The sequence below is a fragment of the Coregonus clupeaformis genome, chromosome 12, assembly GCF_020615455.1.
Source record: "Coregonus clupeaformis isolate EN_2021a chromosome 12, ASM2061545v1, whole genome shotgun sequence".
NCBI lineage: Eukaryota > Metazoa > Chordata > Actinopteri > Salmoniformes > Salmonidae > Coregonus > Coregonus clupeaformis.
This window is the reverse complement of record NC_059203.1, coordinates 36628015-36647213: the sequence shown is the minus strand read 5'-3', so window position 1 is coordinate 36647213 and position 19199 is coordinate 36628015. Positions and strand designations below refer to the sequence as shown.

The 19199-nt window shown below is 41.8% G+C and overlaps 1 protein-coding gene across 1 annotated transcript; it reads left to right on the top strand.

Moving 5' to 3' along the window:
• Positions 1–3557: 3557 nt before the first annotated feature.
• On the top strand, positions 3558–19084 carry LOC121577580 (protein mono-ADP-ribosyltransferase PARP3). The gene is made up of 11 exons (XM_041891309.2): positions 3558–3662; positions 4215–4430; positions 5351–5476; positions 5636–5818; positions 13058–13196; positions 13731–13948; positions 14176–14334; positions 14607–14693; positions 14903–15080; positions 15317–15460; positions 17712–19084. Exons 2-11 carry the CDS (start codon positions 4236–4238, stop codon positions 17879–17881), a joined length of 1599 nt encoding a protein of 532 aa, XP_041747243.2. The 5' UTR covers positions 3558–3662; positions 4215–4235; the 3' UTR covers positions 17882–19084.
• Positions 19085–19199: the final 115 nt, after the last annotated feature.

Genomic DNA, 19199 nt, shown 5'->3' with positions numbered 1-19199 from the left:
AACACCTCCTTTGGCCGCCATTCCTTCCAGTTCTCTGCTGCAAATGACTGGAACGAACTGCAAAAATCTCTGAAGCTGGAGACACTTATCTCCCTCACTATCTTTAAGCATCAGTTGTCAGAGCAGCTTACCGATCACTGCACCTGTACACAGCCCATCTGTAATTAGCCCACCCAACTACCTCATCCCCATATTGTTATTTACATTGTTATTTATTTTGCTCATTTATCCCCAGTATCTCTATCTCTATCATCTTCTGCACATCTATCACTCCAGTGTTAATGCTAAATTGTAATTATTTTGCACTATGGCCTATTTATTGCCTTACCCTAAATAATATATAATATGCCATTTAGCAGACGCTTTTATCCAAAGCGACTTACAGTCATGTGTGCATACATTTTTGTGTATGGGTGGTCCCGGGGATCGAACCCACTACCCTGGCGTTACAAGCGCCGTGCTCTACCAGCTGAGCTACAGAGGACCACACCATACCTCCATAACTTACTACATTTGCACACACTGTATATAGATTTTCTATTGTGTTATTGACTGTACGTTTTGTTTATTCCATATGTAACTCTGTGTTGTTGTTGTTTTTATCACACCTGCTTTGCTTTATCTTGGCCAGGTCGCCGTTGTAAATGAGAACTTGTTCTCAACTGGCTGACCTGGTTAAATAAAGGTGAAATAAAATAAAATAAAATAAAAAGTTGCAAAATAGCTGAAAAGTAGTAAGTAGTTGAACATTTGCTCATTAGCTAAAATGCTAAATGTTCATGATGAGATTGGAACTCGCAACCTTTGGGTTGCTAGACATTCGTGTTATACGCCCACTCCTCCAACCTGACCAACCACCTTACTTTCATTTCTGCCTTAAGTAACCATCTGTCTTATGTAACCATACCAAAAGTAACATATCATACTAATTTGAGTGTCCCGGATTAACATTTACTATGTTACGTCTAGTCTATGAGACCAGGCTGTAAAAACTGGTCCTTACACCCAGACATTCACAGTCACATGTTAACATAATTGAGTAATCATAAGACATTCCAATCATGCACTGCAAAGTTGATAAGGCCTGTTAATATGAGTAATGGAATAGTTTTAGGTATAGAGAGCTCTCTGTTTAAAAGTTACACCAACTACACTTTCACCAGTGTTTGGGTAATATAGTGTGCCATAATCTGAGCAAATATTAACCCATATCATGATACAGTACTGTATGATATGACCATTTAAAATAAAAGAGTGTAGGGCAGGCAAATCAAGTTGTATATGAATGGCCAGACCATGGTTGATAAAACAGTCACACCTGCCACCTGAGTCAGAGAGGGCAGTGTGCAACTGTGATTGGGTGCAATCTGGACATGTAGGCTGGCTCACCCATCACTAGTATCCATGAGGCAAAGGTAATGTCAGTAAGGCAGGGCTCTCAGAGTCTGCTGTGGGGTCAGGTCAGGTACTGTAGGTAGGCTGGTGTAAATCACATTCAAGCCAGAATCCAGCTGGGGCCTGAGTCTGCCTGCCACAGGTATGAGACATTTTGGAAAACAAACAGAAATCAGAATCCTCGTGTTTTGACAGCTTGTGCCCATCTCAAATCAAATCAAATTTTATTGGCCACATGCGCCGAATACAACAGGTGCAGACATTACAGTGAAATGCTTACTTACAGCCCTTAACCAACAGTGCATTTATTTTTAACAAAAAATAAATAAAAATAAAACAACAACAAAAAAAGTGTTGAGAAAAAAAGAGCAGAAGTAAAATAAAATAACAGTAGGGAGGCTATATATACAGGGGGGTACCGGTGCAGAGTCAATGTGCGGGGGCACCGGCTAGTTGAGGTAGTTGAAGTAATATGTACATGTGGGCAGAGTTAAAGTGACTATGCATAAATAATTAACAGAGTAGCAGCAGCGTAAAAGGATGGGGTGGGGGGGCATTGCAAATAGTCCGGGTAGCCATGATTAGCTGTTCAGGAGTCTTATGGCTTGGGGGTAGAAGCTGTTGAGAAGTCTTTTGGACCTAGACTTGGCACTCCGGTACCGCTTGCCGTGCGGTAGCAGAGAGAACAGTCTATTACTAGGGTGGCTGGAGTCATTGACAATTTTGAGGGCTTTCCTCTGACACCGCCTGGTATAGAGGTCCTGGATGGCAGGAAGCTTGGCCCCAGTGATGTACTGGGCCGTACGCACTACCCTCTGTAGTGCCTTGCGGTCGGAGGCCAAGCAGTTGCCATACCAGGCGGTGATGCAACCAGTCAGGATGCTCTCGATGGTGCAGCTGTAGAATTTTTTGAGGATCTGAGGACCCATACCAAATCTTTTCAGTCTCCTGAGGGGGAATAGGCTTTGTCGTGCCCTCTTCACGACTGTCTTGGTGTGTTTGGACCATGATAGTTCGTTGGTGATGTGGACACCAAGGAACTTGAAGCTCTCAACCTGTTCCACTACAGCCCCGTCGATGAGAATGGGGGCGTGCTCAGTCCTCTTTTTTTTCCTGTAGTCCACAATCATCTCCTTTGTCTTGGTCACGTTGAGGGAGAGGTTGTTGTCCTGGCACCACACGTCTATTCTCAGGTTGAAGTTACAGGGCAGAGACCAGGCAACTCTGATCAGAACAACTCTAAGTATGCCATCTGTAGCAGTCCTTCTTCTTCTTCTTCTTCTTCTTCTTCTTCTTCTTCTTCTTCTTCTTCAGTATAATGGTGTTTGCAACAATAGCCTACCTGTAGCAGTCTGGTAGCAGTCCCTTATTTATTACCAATTGCCAATGCATTTTCAATGCCTGATAATACTTTTGTATTCAATACAGAATGACAGAACATTGAATTCAGAAAATCAGATTGAATTCCCTATAAAATAAAGTGCACATGAATGTCTCAGTGTGTTATATGAATTACGGACCACACCTTGAATTGACAGTCTCTCAATAACAGGGATGGGCAACATTGATGGGGGTGGTGGCCACAAGAAATCTGAACTCATCATGAGGGGCAGCAGTGGCTCGTGGGTCTGCGTACCCACATCCATACCCACACATTCACTCAGAGCCAGCACTAGCCTTTTGCCCCCAAAGCATTTTAGTGCCCCCCCTCTTGACAGAGGAGAGAAAGTTTTAGAGTTCATTTTCTGCAATTCTACACGTTTTGCCATGGGGGCATAGAGAAAATGTTGTACTTTTAAAGCAAGTTTGCTGCAATTCTACACACTTTGCCATGGGGTGGGCAGAAATGTTAGCAGTTTTTTATAATATGATATCTGAGTGAGAGTGACTAACATTACTTCGACCATGATTACTACAAGTATAGATAGCTGGCTAGACTAATTTACCAGTCTAAAATGTTTTAGCTGACATTGTCTAATTGAGTCACTGTCAGTGACTGACATAATAAGAGAAAAACTGCTGATGAACAATAACATTTCGAAATTGCACATTGTGTGTGTGGGGGGGTATTGATCCGGTGGGCCGCCAGTTGCCCATCCCTGCTCTATAATGTACATTTGTATCTGCAACTTTCTGAATGCCGCTCCCCCCTCCCCAAAAAGCGGAAGTAGCGCTCCCTCGACAGTCGGTGAGTCTGTCAAAAGATTGTTTTGTGCTCGTGCTACTTCTGACAGTGACCGCTCGAGCTGCCGAGTCCCTGCTCTAAGGTAAGTAGCAAGTTGATGAAGGTTTGCAAATTCTTTAGCTAGCTTCACATTTCTGTCAGCTGTAGCGGCATCCATAGCCTTGTAGTTAGCTAGCTAGCAAACGCTATTGCGTGAACTTCTCGATACCAACGGCGTTTAGCTAACGTTACACACCCACAAAAGGAAGTTATTGGACTTTGCACCAAGCTAACTAAACCAGCTAGCTATCTACCTAAACATTACTGAGGGGTTATACATGGAAATCCAGCTAGGACAGCTGCTGTAGCTAGCTAAAAAGACATATCTCAACCTCCCCAGTGCCTCCTTAGACAGGTCAGGGAACTTACGGGCATGTCAGAACTTGTCTGTGTCTGCTTTTTCTACGATGTCTGCTGCTACTACTTCTGTGTTACTGGAAGTACCCCGCCTCACTCATCTGTATCAAAACACCAGTGCCAGTGTGCCAGAAAGGGGATGAAGTGAAAAGCACCTTCCTCAAGTGCACCAGGACTATCGTTCATTCTTCACATTTTAGTGTGTTGATGATGCATAATGTTTGTCTCTTTTCTGCAGTGATTGAGATACAGATAAAGGATGGCACCAAAGAGAAGGGCTGCCTCATCCACCAAAGCCAATAAAGCAGGTGGAAAGAAGGTGAAGCAAGAGCCTGACACACCAAAGGATGCCTTTACCTCTGCCAAAGAGGCTCTGAAGGCTGCAGGGCCAGAAGTTAAGGGCAAAAGGAAGGCTGATGAGCACTGCTTGCTGTCAGAACAGCATTCAGGAAGGGTGAGTTGGACATCATACCATATCAAGGCAGGGAGTAGGCTATTTATTGGGCTGCCTGTACCTCCAATCAGACAAATGTATTGTGTACTATTTCAACTCAAAAGTCCTCCTGTGCAGCCATTACTACTCCATTGAGGTACTTTGAAAGTGTTACTGTGATTGAAGCATTTGTCACACACTGACCATTACATTTACATTTTAGTCACTTAGCAGACGCTCTTATCCAGAGCGACTTACATGAGCAATTAGGGTTAAGTGCCTTGCTTAAGGGCACATCGACAGATTTTTCACCTAGTCGGCTCGGGGATTAGAACCAGCGACCTTTCGGTTACTGGCACAACGCTCTTACCCACTAAGCTACCTGCCTCCCCATAAAGGCTATGACAATGAATGGCTTTGTGAGTTCAGTTCAGCCACACCCTTCATTTAGAATCCATGAGGTCTGACTAATTTCCATTATACAAACCTTAGAAGTGACATGTAGGGTACAGTAATAGTTTCAGTTGGAAGTAAACTCCCTGAGAGAGAGATATACACGTGCCCCCTGCATTCATCTAATACAGAAGGGGACTATGCTCTTGTCTCCTTGTTCAAGACATTAGCTTTGCTCAGTTGTAATGTACGCTCCCCCAAGACACCTGAGATAATGTGTGTAAGGTCACTCATATCTACTGTATATGCTGCATTCAGTTATAGCTGTTTCAAAAGACCAATGTGTTGCTACAGTATGTGTGCTAATCATTCATATGTAGCGGAATCTAAAACTGTCACTAGTTACAGGTATTTGACTTGATGATTTGTTTGATCAGCCTTGCAGTCAAGTCAGTAGGACAGACTGCTGTGCAGTGCAATAGATGAATGTGTCCATTTTTATCTGACTGCTTTCCTGAATCATGTTCCTCCTTTAATCTCCCCAACAGGTGTATGAAGATTATGATTGCATGTTGAATCAGACCAACATTGGAAATAACAACAACAAGTTTTATGTTATTCAAGTGTTGCATATAGATGCCTCTTACTACTGCTGGACCAGATGGGGGAGAGTGGTAAGCTACATTTCAGACAGACAAGATGGTAGTTTACTGCACATTCCTGTGTAAACTTTAGTAGTAAATCTACATTTAAGTGAATTATGTTAAGTACTAAACTATTAATTTCTTGAGCATCCAGAATTGAAGCATCATTTTCTCCTCTCTCCTTTACAGGGAGAAACAGGCCAGTCAAACCTATCAGACCCCTCCGACAGCCCAGACAAAGCCATCAAAGACTTTGAGAAGAAGTTCAAAGACAAGACAAAGAACAGCTGGAAGGAGCGGGACAACTTTGTGTCTCACCCAGGGAAGTACACCCTGATAGATGTGGATGGAGACCAGGATGCAGAGGTCAAGGTACAGTGGTGGCTGGGTCTCAGTAGGACTAGGGATTCTAAAATAGGGTTAGGCGATTTTACGATTGCATCGTCTATCAACGATGTTTGACAGCCATTGTCGATGGTAATGACATTGTGATATCATAAACAATGTTTTAGCATATTTGAACTTAAATTCAGCACCGGAGTCTGGCAGCGCACAACAGCGCAGCGGAGTGAACACACAGCAGGTCGACAAGCCAAATGGCCTATTCCCTATTTGCCATAGCCTACATTTTCAGTACATACAGTACCAGTCAAAAGTTTGGACACACCTACTCATTCAAGGGTTTTTCTTTATTTTTACTATTTTCTACATTGTAGAATAACAGTGAAGACATCAAAACTATGAAATAACACATATGGAATCATGTAGTAACCAAAAAAGTGTTAAACAAATCAAAATATATTTTAGATTCTTCAAAGTAGCCACCCTTTGCCTTGATGACAGCTTTGCACACTCTTGGCATTCTCTCAACCCGCTTCACCTGGAATGCTTTTCCAACGGTCTTGAAGGAGTTCCCACATATGCTGAGAACTTGTTGGCTGCTTTTCCTTCACTCTGTGGTCCAAACCATCTCAATTGGGTGAGGTCGGGTGATAGTGGAGGCCAGGTCATCTGATGCAGCACTCCATCACTCTCATTCTTGGTCAAATAGCCCTTACACAGCCTGGAGGTGTTGGGCCATTGTCCTGTTGAAAAACAAATGGAATGGCGTATCGCTGCAGAATGCTGTGGTAGCCATGCTGGTTAAGTGTGCCTTGAATTCTAAATAAAGAACCATCACTCCACCACCTCCATGCTTCACGGTGGGAACCACACATTCGGAGATCATCCATTCACCTACTCTGCGTCTCACAAAGACACAGTGGTTGGAATCAAAAATCTCAAATTTGGACTCATCAGAACAAAGGACAGATTTCCACCGGTCTAATGTCTATTGCTCGTGTTTCTTGGCCCAAGCAAGGCTCTTCTTCTTATTGGTGTCCTTTAGTAGTGGTTTCTTTGCAGCAATTCGACCATGAAGGCCTGATTCACGCAGTCTCCTTTGAACAGTTGATGTAGAGATGTCTGTTACTTGAACTCTGTGAAGCATTTATTTGGGCTGCAATTTCTGAGGCTGGTAACTCTAATGAAGTTATCCTCTGCAGCAGAGGTAACTCTGGGTATTCCTTTCATGTGGCGGTCCTCATGAAAGCCAGTTTCATCATAGCGCTTGATGGTTTTTGCGACTGCAAATTTTCCAGATTGACTGACCTTCATGTCTTAAAGTAATGATGGACTGTCATTTGTCTTTGCTTATTTGAGCTGTTCTTGCCATAATATGTACTTGGTCTTTTACCAAAAAGGGCTCTCTTCTGTATACCACCCTACTTTGTCACAACACAACTGATTGGCTCAAACGCATTAAGAAGGAAATAAATTCCACAATTTAACTTTTAGCAAGGCACACCTGTTAATTGAAATGCATTCCAGGTGACTACCTCATGCAGCTGGTTGAGAGAATGCCAATAGTGTGCAAATCTGTCATCAAGGCAAAGGGTGGCTATTTGAAGAATCTCAAATATAAAATATATTTTGATTTGTTTAACACTTTTTTTTTGGTTACTACATGATTCCATATGTGTTATTTCATAGTTTTGATGTCTTCACTATTATTCTACAATGTAGAAAATAGTCCAAATAAAGAAAAACCCTTGAATGAGTAGGTGTGTCCAAACTTTTAACTGGAAGAGAGAAATTTAGATTGTAGAAAGAGCGGCTCGCACCAAAGCATGGCTAAATGTCAGATACAGCCTAATGTTTTTCCCTCTCCAATGTCTGATGATCACACATACCACATACACACCAACTTCCAGTGGTGGCACTCACTGAGAACGAAATGATGAAGGGTCATTCTGATAAAAAGCAAATGCTGAAAGGAAACACCCATTCTGAGTCCTCAAAGTAAAAAAAGTAAAAATTAAATTCTTCCCCCACCCCCCCCATAAAAAAAAAAATGTCTATCATAAGTTGAATGCACCAATTTGTAAGTCGCTCTGGATAAGAGCGTCTGCTAAATGATGTAAATGTAATGATCATGGGCCTTTTTCAGCGAACACCGTTTGGTTTATTGTTTTAAAATCTTTAATATCCCCTTTGAATGTATTTCCCTCCTTGCAAACCAAACAGCCAATAATAGGCTATTGGCCTACACATTGGCTACTGTCATTGAAAGTTGCAGTAGGTTAAACGTTACTTTGACAAGTTAATACTGGATCAGTGTCCCGAAATCGGGACAGTTGTTGCTCAATATGCGATATTTGACTAGAAGGGCATTGTAAACAACAGCGAACTTTCCGGGACATAGACATGTCTTACATCGTCAGAAAGCTTAAATGATTGTTAATGTAACTACAGTGTCCAATTTACAGTAGCTATTACAGCAAAAAAATACCATGCTATTGTTTGAGGATAGTGCACAACAACAAAACACTTATCAAGGCAACTGGTTTGATATATTTACCTCTGACGGTAAATAATGTACTTAGTCAGCCATCATTACGCACCAATGAGACGAGCGGTGTTCACTTGATTGACAGTGTCTTGGTGCAATGACCACCTATTTAGCTAGCTAGATAGCCAATGAGCTGGGCTTTACAGTTGTATGTGAACACCCTTTGTACGACAAACAGCCATCAAGCTAGAGCTGTCGCAACCGTGTTCATTCTCAAAGAAAACAGGACAAATGGTAGTTTGCGTTACGCAGCGTGGTTCGTTCTCTTCTATAAACTTTTCTCAAAACTGAAAAAGTAAAACATGGCTACTAAGAGTGGAAAAGCTAAATCAAAGTCCATGTATACAAATTTGGATGAGATTATTGCAGAAATTGACCGTAGAGTGACAGAGAACGAATGGACGAGGACTCTGAGTGAGCACAGTTTTGATTCCAGCGCAGAAGGAAAATATCCACTTTTAGATCAGTAAGTAAAATACGTTTTTGCTTCTCATGCTAATGCAGTTTTAAATGTTTGCATATTCATTTGAGATATTTCTCTCATATATATATATATATATATTCACACACAGTGCCTTCGGAAAGTATTCAGACCCCTTGACTTTTTCCATATTTTGTTACATTACAGCCTTATTCTAGAATGGATTAAAAATTAAATAATAAAATCCTCATCAATCTACACACAATACCCCATAAATACAAAGCAAAACCAGATTATTTTTTAAATTGTTGCACACAAAAAAAAATGGTTTCCAGGTTTCCTCCAGACGTGACGCATGGCATTCAGGCCAAAGAGTTCAATCTTGGTTTCATCACACCAGAGAATCTTGTTTCTCATGGTCTGAGAGTCTTTATGTGCCTTTTGGCAAACTCCAAGCGGGCTGTCATGTGCCTTTTACTGAGGAGTGGCTTCCTTCTGGCCACTCTACCATAAAGGCCTGATAGGTGGAGTGCTGCAGAGATGGTTGTCCTTCAGGAATGTTCTCCCATCTCCACAGAGGAACTCTGGAGCTCTATCAGAGTGACCATCGGGTTATTAGTCACCTCCCTGACCAAGGCCCTTCTCCCCCGATTGCTCAGTTTGGCCGGGCGGCCAGCTCTAGGAAGAGTCTTCGTGGTCCCAAACTTCTTCCATTTAAGAATGATGGAGGCCATTTGGTTCTTGGGAACCTTCAATGCTGCAGAAATTTACTGGTACCCTTTCCCAGATCTGTGCCTCGACACAATCCTGTCTCGGAGCTCTACAGACAATTCCTTCGACCTCATGGCTTGGTTTTTGCTCTGACATGCACTGTCAACTGTGGGACCTTTATATAGACAGGTGTGTGCCTTTTCTAAATCATATCCAATCAATTGAATTTACCACAGACTCCAATCAAGTTGTAGAAACATCTCAAGGATGATCAATGGAAACAGAATGCACCTGAGCTCAATTTCGAGTCACATAGCGAAGGGTCTGAATACTTATGTAAATAAGGTATTTCTGTTTTTCAAAAATGTCTAAACCTTTTTTCCCTTTGTCATTATAGGATATTGTGTGTAGATTGAGGGGGAAAAACATTTTATTTAATCAATTTTAGAATAAGCCGGTAACCTAACAAAATGTGGAAAAAGTGAAGGGGTCTTTGCTATGAAGCCCCTAAATAAGATATGGTGCAACCAATTACCTTCAGAAGGCACATAATTAGTTAAATAAAGTCCACCTGTGTGCAATCTAAGTGTCACATGATCTGTCACATGATCTCAGTATATATACACCTGTTCTGAAAGGCCCCAGAGTCTGCAACACCACTAAGCAAGGGGCACCACCAAGCAAGCGGCACCATGAAGACCAAGGAGCTCTCCAAACAGGTCAGGGACAAAGTTGTGGAGAAGTACAGATCAGGGTTGGGTTATAAAAAAATATCAGAGACTTTGAACATCCCACGGAACACCATTTAAATCCATTATTAAAAAATGGAAAGAATATGACACCACAACAAACCTGCCAAGAGAGGGCCGCCCACCAAAACTCACGGACCAGGCAAGGAGGGCATTAATCAGAGAGGCAACAAAGAGACCAAAAATAACCCTGAAGGAGCTGCAAAGCTCCACAGCGGAGAGTGGAGTATCTGTCCATAGGACCACTTTAAGCCATACACTCCATAGAGCTGGCTTTACGGAAGAGTGGCCAGAAAAAAGCCATTGCTTAAAGAAAAAAATAAGCAAACACGTTTGGTGTTCGCCAAAAGGCATGTGGGAGACTCCCCAAACATATGAAAGAAGGTACTCTGAGACTACAATTGAGCTTTTTGGCCATCTAGGAAAACGCTTTATCTTATTTCTTGTTTGTTTCACAAGAAAAATTATTTTGCATCTTCAAAGTACATGTATGTGTTGTACATTTGATTTTTTGATGCAGGGCTCACCCCCTGCTAAAATAAAGGTTAAATAAAATAAGTAATAGTAAACTTGAGTTCCAACTGAGTTTTTAAAATCCTCAATAGTTGTTGAGACTCAGATGACCCCTGGGAGCCAACTCCAGAGACCACATTAAAGTCCTCCATCCCCCACTCATTCAAACGTAATTACTGGTTCCTTCAGTCTGACTCCTGCTGCTGTCTCTGGCTCCACACCCACCCGGCCAAAATGCATAACTGCAGACCTGAATGTGCCTCAGGGCCACAATAGCACAGCAGGGAGGCATCATTGTACTCTGTGCCACAATAAATCTCCCATCACCTGCACTACTTGTGCTGTTACCCTCTGCTTCACAGCAGAAAGAGACTGCTATGGGACTTGGCATCTGCAGCACAATATTGTGTAGAGGACTGTGGGTGTTCTAAATACTCTAATTGTAAATAGTGTGTAAATAAATAGTTTTTTTTTTCAATGTGTTTGTTGTGTGTGCATTTATGACATTAGATCAGTGTTGGCTGCTAACCTGGCCCTTATCTTAAATAGTTCACTTCTGTGTTGGGAGGCATTGGATCAGAGTTCTCGTCGCGTCTCCTGTTGGTACCTTTCATGCTGCTAATGATGTTCCATCATGTATGACATTCCTGGGAGTGTGTAAACTTAAACTTAAATGTTTTATTTCCATAGCGTTTTTGTATGTTCTCTATAGTTATGTACTTGGAAATTTATCAATAGACCAATTCGGCCACTTGGAGACCACTTGGGTACATTTGGGCAAGCTCGTGAGGGACACCTGGGAGACTTCATACAAAATATTATGTAGCTCTCTCATTCTTGAATGTATCAGTCTGAAACTTTGCACACACACTGTTGCCCTGTTGTGGACAACATCTATCTCAATCTATGGCCTTTCTTTTGCAGTTCAAAGATGATGCAACAAAAATAGAAATCGCATGTTTTTTTTTTTTTTTTTTTTAAAATCTTTTACCAGATCTATTGTGTTATATTCTCCTACATTTCATTTCACATCTCCACAAACTTCAGTGTTTCCTTTCAAATAGTATCAAGAATAAGCATATCCTTGCTTCAGGTCCTGAGCTACAGGCAGTTAGAGTTGGGTCCTATCCAGGGTCCTATCCAGAAGAGGTTAAGCTTATAAGCTAATATGTGTAATATTGTCAGTGTTTATTAATGTCCTTCAATTGCGCAACGGGCTATCGGGCATAAGCTCCCGCAGCACTTTCAATAAGCAGGACCAAAAAATACATGAATGATGAGTCTGTGTTGGAGTTGTCTCACAAACAACTTTATTTTTGAATAGCTTACAAATTGTGCATTTGTATAAAAGTCAACTTTAAGAAAAACAAATTATTTAGCCTATAACACTTGAATGAACATTGGCTTAGGCAAAAAAATGAATAGGCCAATTAGGATATGCCTTTTGCCTTTCGAACTGTACAAATCCTAAATATAGTTACAAAATAAATAAAGTAGCCTAAACAAAATAAGTACGAAAATAACACATTTGTGCAATAAAACAAAGTGCAAGTAAATCTTTCAACGTTTGACAGAATATTTTACCTATCCTATAAGCTATATCTTTTGAATAAGATTCATCTGGATTTGAATATAGGCTACATTTAAACAAAGTGCAAAGAGGAACCATTAGGTGTAGTTGTTTTTTACCATGTCTTAGGCCTACCTAAAGGTTTCTGGCAACGAAAACCAGCATGTTCACATTTTCTGCCCAGAGTAGCAAACTCAGTAGGATGATGGACTTGTAAATGTTGACGGAGGTTTGTAGTCTGTCCATCCTTTACCCTGAATCTTTTTGCGTATTCTGCAAGTGACTTCGGTCAGGTCTGCTGGCTCACCTTTTATCCTTCGTCCTGAAACCGAAGAATGCTTAACAACACCAAGTCAGCCATAGTTTTTTTTTTCTGATTTAGTGTAAGGCAGGCTATACTATAGTTACTAAGTGAAATGCTGTTTTTTTTAACAGTCTGGAGTAGCCTAAATGAGGAAAGAATTACGCAAATGCCCTTACCCAGATGCTCAAGATGATGATGAAATAGCAATAGCCTACACTTTATATGGCTGTAATATTCATTTTTAAAAGGTAGGCTAATATAACTATCTAATAATATAGCTGTAATTTCAGACATCGCCCAACCATACTCTAAAGAATAACAACATTTTACCTTACTGGCTCCTGTTGTTAGTATATCTTACAATACGCTCCGGCGGTCAGGCTGACTCTCATTATTGTTTTGCTGTGTCCATTTCTGTTCTCTCTATAACATGCTCTGTTCTGGCTTTTGCAGGTGGACAGTGTTGATGGGATGATTGTCAAGGGGCCCAGAAACATCCTCCCTTGCACCCTGGACAAGCCCACGCAGGAGCTCATCCAGCTCATCTTCAGCAATGACATGTTCAAAGAGGCCATGGAGTGCATGAACCTGGGTGGGTGTCAATTTCAGTCCAGCACACCACCTGTACCCCTCCAGCACTGAAACAACTCTCTGTTCTTGAGTCAGTAAGCCTGGGTGGGGTCTGTCTATGTACACATGTTCTGTTATGAAACATACCTGTTGGACTGGACTGCTTGTTGTATTGTGTTTTACTATGTCAGTGCAATGATATACTTGGCTGTTAAACTGAAGTCAGGGAAGCCCAGGCATCTGCTCTATGTGATCAGAGAAGAGTATCCTAAATCATTAACTAGAGTAATTTTAAATGGATCTGGAGCTAAATGTCTAATCCATATAAAAACCCAGTCTGTCTGATTGATAATGTAAGTAGGACTGTAAAATGTATATAATTTTGATTCAGCTGTATTGCAAGTTTCCTAACTACCACATTTACCAATGTAGAGGAGCAGTCACCATGGGCCTATATAAACTGCAGGTGTCTAACATATGAACTCCGACAGAGCAGTAGTATGATGTGTGTAATCATATCCTCCCTGGTTGTCTCTCTCTCTCTATGGGCCACCAGACATAAAGAAGATGCCCCTGGGGAAGCTGAGCAAGCTGCAGATCGCTAAGGGCTTTGAGGTGCTAGAGGAGATCGAGGGAGCCATGAACGCCAGCAGGCCCAAACTGGAGGAGCTCTCCTCCAAGTTCTTCACCACCATCCCACACAACTTTGGACGCACCAGGCCCCCGGTCATCAACACCTCTGGGATCGTGGAGCAGAAGAAGGAGATGCTTCTGGTGAGATCAATTTGTACTTGATTAGACGCTGTCACAGTATTGTGCTTTGTGGAATGAGATTGATCTTGATCAGTACTATTTAGGGCCAAGATATTTTATTAATTTTTTATAGCCTACAATAAGTACCCATTTTTCCCTGATCAGGTCTGGTGAAACTCCTGGCCCTAATCATGATGAGTAGTCTTTTCCAGGCCTGATCCCATTCCTGACTGTGCTGTCCCCTGCAGGTGCTGGCTGATATAGAGATAGCCCAGAACATGAAGGCTGAGACTAAGAAGGCCCAGGAGCAAATGGAGGTGGAGAAAGTACCTCATCCACTGGACCAGAACTATCTGTCTCTCAACTGCAAACTCGGTCTACTACAAAGAGATACACAGGAATTCAAGGTACTGTGGTCTCTAATAGAAGTTTCATTCTATACAAACATGACTGTATTGTTCAAAATCAGACAAATCTTTAGTGATATACTGATGTAAGTCGCTCTGGATAAGAGCGTCTGCTAAATGACTAAAATGTAAATGTAATGGTCATATTTAGTGGCGTAAATGCCATATAGGTGACTATATTTACTGTGACAAAGCATACTTTATACTACAAAGACAATAATATTGTAAATGTTGAGCTTCCATTGTATTTCCATTCTTGTCTCCATTTAAAGGTAATAGAGAAATACCTGAAGGCCACTGCATGTAGCCACAACCAGCCAAAGATTATAGATATCTGGGAGGTGGACAGAGAGACTGAGGTGGGTAACATATGGCACAACAACTTCATATCATAATCCTTGTAGCATATTATACAGCATTAATTGTTTTACTCATTTGCTGTGATCTTGATTTTTATGCTGATGAATATAAAAAATATATTGTATAACTGTAGGTTTGTTTGACTTAGCATGAGTATTTAAAGTGAATCTTTCTGTTGGTCTGTGTCTGTGGGGATTGTTTTCCGCAGGCGGAGAGATTCAGGGAGAATGACGGTCTGGAGAACCGGCGTCTGCTGTGGCACGGTACGAACGTGGCGGTGGTGGCAGCCATCTTGAAGGGTGGCCTGCGGATCATGCCCCAGTCAGGGGGCCGCGTGGGAAGGGGCATCTACTTTGCCTCGGAGAACAGCAAGTCTGCTGCATACGGTGAGGCTATAGCTACCATGTGGCGGCACTACCGTTATCTCTTTTAGACGTCAACTTCGGAATATCCAGTCTATTTTCAAATGTATGTTATCATACAATATAGTGAGAATAAGACTGTTAGGTGCACTACTACGTCACTGTTAGTTTTGTGAAGAAATACTGTGCTGCTTACTACATATAGGGACTTTAAAATGAACTCCCTAACAGCCATGTCTCTGTGTCCTGTCCCTGTGTAGTTCGTACGTCTAAAAACACGGGGGTGATGTTTCTGAACGAGGTGGTGCTGGGGAAGGAAAACACTATCACTATGGACGACAGCTCCCTGAGGAAGGCTCCTACTGGCTACGACTGCGTGGTGGCTAGAGGACAGGTGGAACCAGGTACAGTAGCCTGAGCTATGTTGTTGATGTAAATTAAGAAGAGCGTGGGGCCTAGGATCGAGCCTTGGGGTACTCCCTTGGTGACAGGCAGTGGCTGAGACAGCAAACATTATGACTTTACACACTGCACTCTTTGAGAGAGGTAGTTAGCAAACTAGGCCAAATACCCCTCAGAGACACCAATACTCCTTAGCCGACCCACCAGAATGGTCTACCGTATCAAAAGCTTTGGCCTAGTCAATAACAGTAACAGCACAACATTGCTTAGAATCAAGGGCAATGGTGACATCATTTAGGACCTTTAGGTTGCAGTGACACATCCATAACCTGAGCAGAAACCAGATTGCATACAGAGAGAATACTATAGCCCTCAAGAAAGGCAGTCAGTTGATTGACAAGTTTTTCCAACACTTTTGATAAAAAGGGCAAGAGAAATTTACCTATGATGTTAGGATCAGCTTGATCTCCCCCTAAAAATAAAGGCACTGGGAACCTCCCCAGAGAGGAAAGACAGGTTAAAAAGGTGAGAGCAAGAGGCTCAACGATGATAGATAAAGAGGAAAGGATCTAAACCATCTGACCCAGATGTTTTTTGGGGGTCAAGTTTAAGGAGCTCCTTTAGCACCTCAGACTAAGTGACCGCCTGCAGGAACAAACTGTGTAGCGGGGCAGGGGAAAAAGAGGGAGGAGCATCAGGGCTAGTTGCATTAGAAGGGCTGGGAGATGAGGAAGTGTTGGACGGGCAAGGAGGCATGGCTGAGTCAAATAGGAATCCTGACAATTAAGTGGTTATTAAAGAGCTCAGGCTCCTTGTCAGTAACAACCACATCATCAACATTAAGGGGCATGGGGAGCTGTGAGGAGGAGAACTGCTCCTTAAAGTAACTAACTTTGGCCTTACGAATAGCCTGAGTGCACTTATTTCTCATTTGCCTGAACGACAGCCAGTCAGCATGAGTATTTGTTTGCCTTTCGCCAAATGGTGTTCTTGAGGTGGAGTAACTCTGCTAGATCACGGTCGAACAAGGGGCTGAACCTGTTTTTTAATTCTCATTTTCTTTATTGGGGTGTGCTTGTTAACAATACCACTGAAAATATTAAAAAAGAAGGTCGACTGAGGGGATCAAGCTGACTATATACCAATTTACAGAGGCCAGGTCATGAAGGAAGGCTTGCTCATTCAAGTTTTTCAGCAAGTGTCTGTGACAAATCAGGACCGGTCGTTTAACTAAGCAGCCATTACGAACATTGGCTGTAAAACAGTGATCACCAAAGTCATTACAGAAAACACCAGACTGATACCGATCAGGATTATTTGTGAGGATAACATCAAGTCACATTGTTTTAAGACTTTGTCAGGTGGTATAAGCATGTCCCAGTTTAGGTCACCTAACAGGACAAATTCAGACATAGTGTAAGGGGCCAGGAGAGAGCTTAGGGAAGGTAGGGTACAGGCCGGTGCTGATGGTGGATGATAACACCCAGCAACAGTCAACAAAGAGCTATTTGAAAGTTTAATGCTTAAAACCAGCTAATAAAATTGTTTTGGGGACAGACTGGAGACAACCGAGCACTGAAGGTGTTCCTTGGTAAAGATTGCCACTCCACCACTTTTGGAAGATCTGTCTTGCCGAAAAAGATTCTAACCAGAAAGGTTAACATCCGTGTTCAGAACACTCTTTCTTAACCATGTCTCAGTAATGACAACACATCTGGATTGGAGCTGTGAACCCACACTTTCAATTGATCAATTTTAGGTAATAAGCTTATAGTGTTAACTTGCAGAAAACCCAGGCTTTTACGAGAGCAGAAATTAGTGAAGCAGAAATTGGAGCACAAGTCAGAATTGGGGCTAGCAACAGTAGCGGACCAGGGTGTGCATGCACATTTCCAGATATCATCAGCAGTAATACAATCAGGGCACAGCAGAGGACAGGGAGAGCCCTGCAGTGTTTATTTTTTTAAATGACATTTGAATGTGCATTAGATGGCAACAAGATCATATTGTACAGCAATTTCATCAGGTAATGTGAATATAAAGCCGGCGAGAGGTGGTTAGAATAGGATGGGAAGCCATAGTCGTAAGTGTCTGTCTCCATATACACTACTGAAGTGGTCACTGTATGTCTAAACATCTGGTAGATGATCAGCAGATATCCAGAAGACTGCATCAGTCTAGTGAACACTGTTGTTGTGTATATCAGTACAGTGTTTTGTACAGTTGTGTAGTGAACACTGTGTGTTGTTTCAGACCCGTCTAAGGACATCTTCCTGACTCTGGATGGTAAGCAGGTGGCTGTGCCTCAGGGTGAACCCATCAAGCAGCCCCAGTACAAGGACAGCCACTTCTCCAACAGCGAGTATCTGGTCTACAAGGAGAACCAGTGTTGCATCCGCTACCTGCTGGAGCTCAGGTTTTAACCGGAGAGGAGGAGAGGCACCTATGCCCTCTAGGAGAGCGATATCTCCTGCTACGTCTAATTAGTAGAGTATGAAGAGTATTATTCAAATGAAGGTTGTTGTTGTTAGACACAACTATCACTGAGTACCATATTCAACCAAAGTTCCCTATAATATATCAGATATACTTCTCTGTGCCTTATGCTTTACACAACAGGCTTTGAGTGAAGTCTTCCATTGTCAGTTTTAGTTGCAAGTCGTTGGTGATTTTACTCTTAACCTGAGTATAAAAATTGCACTCACTTAAAATTCTAATCCTTATTGTAATTATATTAGTCTGCAATATTTACTTTGAACAGACCCATAGTATGGTGGATTTTCAATGTTATTGTACTATTTGGCCACTCATTTCTGTTATGGGAGGACTATTCTCTTTATCTTTACTGGATGTAGTGTGAATACTGTACCTTTACTAATATGCAATACAGTACCTACCTGTATCTTCATTCTGCACTACATCTGTTTTAATTTTGCTGTGAGTATTTCCTACTCTGAATATACTTGTATAAAGCTTTTTATTTTCACTTACCTACTTTAAGTGAAAACATCTCTCTTCAATAACTGTTTGAATGTTAGTGCATGCAACATAATTCAATACAATAGATAGGCCTATATGCTGTATTAGCATGGAGTAAAAGGCATGATTGAAGGAATAACTATAAATGATCTCTGTATGTTTACAGAAGTTTGATTTGCCTATAGTGTGCGTCTATGAAGGAGACCATGCAGCTTTGCAAATCTATAATCCCAGTGCACTGTGTATGTTAATATTCATTTAATACCTAGCAAGGCTCTGAAAGTTCCAGTGGTGATGATCAATGCGCTTGTCTCAGTTTATACATTTGCCTGGGTCCACATTCACAAAGCGTCTCAGAGTAGGATTCCTGATCTAGGATCAGTTTTGCCTTTTAAATCGTAATGAATAATTAGAGGGGGATCTGATTCTAGATCAGCACTCTAACTCTGAGACACTGTATGAATACGGGGCTGTTTATTCCACACAGCAGCCTATTGAGAGAATGTCCTTCTGCCATGCAACCAGGAGGTGTCACTAGTGAACACTCAGTCTCAGACCTTGTTGAATGTAACCACCTCTCAGCCTTTTTCCACCTGATCTATTTACTTGAACCTATAATGCAGGCTCAATAAACAAATAACCATCCAGCTGGCTGTCAGACCTCTCTCTCTGAGGAGACTGCATATGCTTTCACCTATTTATATAAGTCAGTGGTTTTATTATTGTGCCCAGACCCCAGTGTTTTGACAAATTTATTCAGCT